Source organism: Sinohyriopsis cumingii, chromosome 13 (genome assembly GCF_028554795.1).
Source record: "Sinohyriopsis cumingii isolate HCF-2022 chromosome 13, ASM2855479v2, whole genome shotgun sequence".
Classification (NCBI taxonomy): domain Eukaryota; kingdom Metazoa; phylum Mollusca; class Bivalvia; order Unionida; family Unionidae; genus Sinohyriopsis; species Sinohyriopsis cumingii.
In genome coordinates, this window is record NC_142973.1 from 6548939 (window position 1) to 6555134 (window position 6196).

A 6196-nucleotide genomic window follows, 5' to 3' on the forward strand; every position below is an offset into this window, starting at 1 on the left:
ACGTGAGCTCCTACAATATTTAAAGAGATGTTGTTACAATAATGTATTTGCACAGTAAAACAGACCTTTATGTGGTCGTAATAAACTGCTATTCATTGAAATAGCCATGGCTGTATAAAACTTACTCTTATCCTCACCTTCGCATCCTACTTACGTACCATCTCTTTAAATCTTTTTACCCTAGAAAGTACTCTGTGGACAAATGCAAATCCTAATTTTCTTTCTAACATGTTTCTTATCAGAAGAAGCGAGGAGGCTAGCATCCTGCTTCGTGATAACAATCCAAACATCACTGACCTGTCTGATTCAAACCGTCCGACTAAATTCGCCGAAAGGTTCTCTGAATTATATAGCAACGAGCATACAGACGCGTTTGAAGAGCTCACGAGATATCATTCGTATGAGGGAAAGATGGAGTATAAGCTTTTACTTGTCGTAAAAGTAAGAATCTTCCAACCGTTTCAGTTTAGTATAGGAATTTTCCTCTTTTCTTCTTGATTCCAAAAAACTGTACATGTGCGTATATCGTATATATATATATATATATATATATATATATATATATATATATATATATATATATATATATATATATATATATATATATATATATATATTAAATGCATGCAACATTTTTGGGTATAAATATGTCCAATTTTATTGTCTATCCTTTTACATTTAATGAACATAAAAAAGAATTTATTGCAATATTCAACTTATTAAACAGAGATTGTGAGCGGTATATAATGTTATATGAAATAATTGCTGAATCTTTTGTTATTTATCTAGCAAAACAATCAGTAAATAGAACACAATAAAGTACTGCCGCAAAGAAATCAAAATGTAACCCAGAATTAATACTCTGCAAGCTGACATACCGAATCTGCAATATGTACGATCCAACAATATTATAGCATATTCAAATTATGTTAATATATATATATATATATATATATATATATATATATATATATATATATATATATATATATATATATACTGATATGTGCAAATTTCAGTGCTTGAAGTTTAAATTAAACGTATTTGCTGTCATCTTTGTTGTATATTTGAGAATTACTTATATCATTGTCCTCAGTTCTATGTTTATATTTCTTTGTTTTGAAATTTTGTCACTTTATAATTGCAGCATGCTTATAAACACTGCCAGGAATGGAATCACAAAGTTGATGAGGAACTGAGAATACAGCAGGTACGCTAGCTTAAGAAGTTTGATATATTACAATTTAACTTTCCAAAGAGAAACATGCAGCCTCTTAAAAAGAACGTTTCTCATTTATTTTGGGTATTTACTATTATATGTCTTAGGAAGATAAAAACCATTGCGAATATATACGTAGCTAGTTACTCTTGTAGGTACATGACTACCTTGTCGATTTCGTGGATCTAAGGTCACGTATGGGTAGGATATTGACCTACGAAAGTCTTCTGTTTTGCATCGTGAGTATGAGGAAAAGAAACATTAGTTTCACCACATTTTACAGACTGCTTGCGGGCATCCAGCACCTTTAAGTCTGTTCCAAGTTTGTCGTGTTTACAGCTGATGTTACGACGATTTCAACAAAACGAAAAAATACCCATCTCTCATAATACTGCTTGAAGAGATTTCATCAAATTAGAACTCACGTTGTCCTTTCATATTTCGTTGAGTCCACGTTAGTAAGGAAGCAATATCAAGCAATCACCTTTCCAGTGATATCTTTATCATGTATGACATTTTTATTTCTTTTTTTACGCATTTAATCTAGCGAAAACTGTCTGATTGGGCTGGAGTAAATCACGTAACATATATTGCCCATGAGCTATAATTGGCTCACTTGTTATCTACCTACATTAAATTGTGAGAAACCTAACACTTATCAGTTAATGTCGTGGTGCTCAGTCTACCAAATGGCGTGGCTCCCTTTACAGTTAGGAGATAATAATATCCATTGATGTGAAGCTTCACTTTTTGATCACATTTTCTTGTGGTTACAAAATATATCCTGCCAAACGGATACCTATTACGAGCGTCGTTACTCAAATGAAGCTAATTTCGTACTGAACTTGAATCGAAATAGTTACGTTTATATAGCGCTGGCTCAACGTCATTATTGAATTTCAAATTTGTCACAAAATTAATTTATCCATTTTTTAACTCAGCTGGAAATTTCAAAGTCGGACGATCAAAACATTATTTTTAGAGGAAAGCACCAGGCGGAAAAGAAACGTAAAGCGGAGGAGAAAAAAGACGTTGTGGTTCAGGTAGGTGAATAATAAGAATTTGTATCTGCTGGTTCGTGGTTCAGGTAGGTGAATAGTAAACATTTATATCTACCTGTTCCAGCTGATGTGATGACTGTTAGTTATGTGCTATCAACTGTCCCGTAAGTTAGGAATCGACTTCACTGATGGGATCAAACTCTTCCCTCCTCATCTGGGAGACGCTTTGATTAAAGTACACCGTGCATTCATCCTGGAATTATATCCTTTTGCTCTTCTTTTTCAACGATATCATTCCTTCTTCTTTCCGCGTGGTACTTCAGCAGCAGTGAGAAAAAGACGATTTAGAAGGCATCGTATTCGTTACGTATATATGTGTGTGTGTGTTTGTGTAAATGCGACGATCATTGTAATATTTTACTGACATATTTTAAAATTTTGGTATTTTGATATGCAATAGGGTTTGACTGCAGTTTCAGAATATACAAAGCAAACTTTATTGACATATACAGACTTCTAGCACAGCCAATAATACCAATATTAAAACAGATTCATTTTATAATTCTTTCTACAATAGTTACTCGCTCTGAAAAAAACACGTTTTGGTAGGTTAAACCTATATTGAGGAACAATATTTATGATTAACAGCTATCTGCTATCTTCTTCAGATGTTCATGGAAAATCACGTTCCATTGTTGCTAAAAGATCTCTCTGCTGTAACAAAACATGCTGAAATTGAACATGCACACTCAAAATACAGGAAATACGCCGCAAAATGTGTCGAGATAGTGTGGTGGATGTGTGTGCAGAATCCCCCTATACATTTGGAGTGGCTTCAGGACCGACCCATGAATCAACCTCTGAGGCAGAGATTTGATTCGGATTTGTACCGCAGTTACACTAAATCAGGACAGTATGTTGACTTTTGTGTTTGGCCACTTGTTCGTCTCCATAAAGAAGGACCCGTTCTTTCCAAAGGAATTGCCCAAGGAATAAACTAATGACCCATCATAGTTATATTTAAGTACGAAATGGTGCGGACGAAATTAAATCATGGATTATGAAACGAAACGTTATAGTTTATGTTACGACGATATGTAAACTCTCTTTGATACATAGTAATATATAGGTTTAAAATGTTAACAGAATAGAAAGTTAACTGTTGTAACCACAACGCAGTGCTCTACTGATAACTACAGTCTTTCAACTAGATGCATTCATAAAGCGTTTTAATATTCTGATCGCATTAATGCTGTAGCAAATTTGTAAATTAAAGATTACATCTTTTGACCAGGTAAAATGAGCTTAATGAATCACACAGCGTTTTATGCTAATCAGGTGTAAAGACAAATTAAAAACAGTCGAGATAGTAAGGACACGTGTGTAGAAAAACAGGACATGAAAGCGCAACTACAGAGAATTAGGGTGGTGAATACGTCAATGATATTTTATAAAATACTCTATGTAAAGAAATAAAACGTATCCAAAATTATTTGTACAGAACTCCAATGATTCAAACTACGGCAGAAATAACGAGAAGCGGATTAAATAAATAAATTGATTTTTTGTACATTTCATGAAGATTTGGTTGAGTCGATGTAAATTAAAAGGTAAATATTGTGTGGTTGTGTTGATAAATACTTTCCTGTTGTAAAATAAAAACTTAATATGTTCTCTATATTTCTTGTATCCGCTTTCATGTACGAGAAGTTGTCGTTTTGTAAGTTGCATGTACGATATTTAACGGCATCGTTAGTTTTAAGTCAATCAAATACCTTCAGAAACGTTTTCCATCATTACAATATTTACATAAGATTTCCTTTTAAGATGATATCTTTATGTATATGTGATCTCCCTACTTAAACTTTACTATAAAGTGACACAATAACATCATAAGTTCATGGTAAAGAAAGTAAAACATAACCTCTACAAAACTATTCCCCAAATGTTGAATACAAATATGTTGGCAATATCAACTGTTTGGAATTCTACATATCAGATTGCCCTGCTTTAAAAGAAAAGTCACACACACGTTTCGATTCAAGTATTAGTGATTGTCTCCTTTACCAAAGATTGTCTTCACCTCCTCTTCTTCCTTTTTTACTTCTTCTTCCTGGTATTTTTCTTTTTCCAAATTGGACCTGGATAGGCAAGTGAGGTAATTATTATTGTTGTTGTCGTAGTGTGAAGTATGATGTTTCTCTGTTTTCTACGCGAAGAACAAAATGTTATATTCGCAACAACTTTCAGCACTCAGCCCAAACGTTCATTCCCCACAAAAGCAGAACTGATTAAAACATGCCTAGAGATTATGTGGAATCAAAAGAAAATTTCACATAATCGCTAAGCATATTTTAACAAGTTCTGCAAACATTTTAGTCACGTTACAATCAGTTGTGCAATATATTCTCTCATATCCAAAGAAACTAAATTGAGGTGAGATTTGCTGTATTGGCTATTAATGACAAAACGAAACAAAGGCTATATTATGCATTGTTGGAAGTGGCCGTATTATAATTTTTTCCATGCTACTTTTGTAATTTAGCATATGTCACTCAAGGATACAAGAGAGCTGTCCAAACTAAGCCAGTGGAGGAATAGATAATAAGATGAAACAAAGTACATTGCAAAGTAAGTCTTCAAACGTCAGAACGAATGCGAATACTGTCATACTAAATGCTCAGAAACAAACGTAGCAAAGTTTTAAAAACATATTCCACTATATTTACATTGGATACTGTAAAACCAACCATTTCAATTGTGCATCATTAACAGAGCTGTTGCAAAAAAAAATCAATTTATATAGTATCTTTGAAAGACAACATTGTCCAGATTTGTGCAAGTATTTATGTATTTTGCATTTGCTTTGAATAAACAGAAAGAAAAAATCTTTTAATATTGTTTTTATTTGTTTGTATGGGAAATTAGCCTGATATGAAATAGGAGTCAGAAGAATGGTTTATCTTCCCAGCCCTCTTTTATCCCCGATCGACGGTATTTAAATTAACAACTTTGTTCGGTGACTACACTTGGACCAAGCAACATTCAAAGTGATTGGCTTCTGCGTCTACCCATAGTAATTCACATGTCAGATGTGATAAAAAGACCACAGCAAACTAAAGTTTTGTTGATGGAATCACTTTTTATACTGATAGACAATACGGATCACTATATCTCTGCGCAATGTAAATGCAGTGGATACAGTAATTTATATTGACATTATGTTGAGCGATTGGAATAACAATTACAATTATTAAATATCTAACAATTTAATAAGTATGTCTACTAAAAATATTCGAATTGCTTGACATTAGACAAGGATGCCAAATATCGAGAACAGATTTCACCACCTTATTTCTAAACAAATGTATATGATTAGCATAAGATCTCATGAAAATCATGTTGAGCAGGAAATTATCCCGTTAGCTGATACATTTATTCTGAATCTTTTGATGATGTCACTTGGTACTCGTTCTCTATTCGAATTAGAGTAGCAGAAGACAAACACTCATTGTCGAACAGGAATAAGATCCTAAGATCTCCAGCTTGTTTCAGGGGACTACTGGCAAACTTAAAGCCACACAAGTACCAGTTTGTTACTTTGTGAACAATGGAGTCCTTATGAGAAAATGGAGACCATCTAAGGTACCCGCTGGTGACTAGCGGTCAATGAGCTATCAACGTATTGTTCCTAAGTCTTATCGACAGGAAATCCTAAGTCAAGCCCATGAAATTCCATTGGCTGGTCATTTAGGATCAACGTGACTTATCACAAGATCTAGTATAATTTTACTGGCCGAAACGTAAAAGTGATGTTTCTAAATACTTTAGATCTTGTCACACTTGTCAAATGGTAGGAAACCACAGACACATGATACCTAAGGCTCATCTACAACCCCTTCCTGCATTTGATAAATCATTTAGCAGAATGATGGTGGACAGTTTTGGTCCCATACCTAAGACTAAGTCAGGCAAC

General features: G+C 33.7%; 1 protein-coding gene across 2 annotated transcripts in view; it reads left to right on the forward strand.

Moving 5' to 3' along the window:
- Nucleotides 1–5110, forward strand: part of LOC149784899 (uncharacterized) — a 42526-nt gene extending 37416 nt beyond the window's left edge. For both annotated transcript variants that reach the window (XM_089978488.1, XM_089978486.1), the window contains 4 exons: nucleotides 243–441; nucleotides 1148–1210; nucleotides 2161–2262; nucleotides 2889–5110. In XM_089978488.1, coding sequence (XP_089834614.1) covers nucleotides 243–441; nucleotides 1148–1210; nucleotides 2161–2262; nucleotides 2889–3221 — 697 coding nt within the window. In that variant the 3' untranslated portion in view covers nucleotides 3222–5110. The remainder of the gene's footprint in view (nucleotides 1–242; nucleotides 442–1147; nucleotides 1211–2160; nucleotides 2263–2888) is intronic.
- Nucleotides 5111–6196: the final 1086 nt, after the last annotated feature.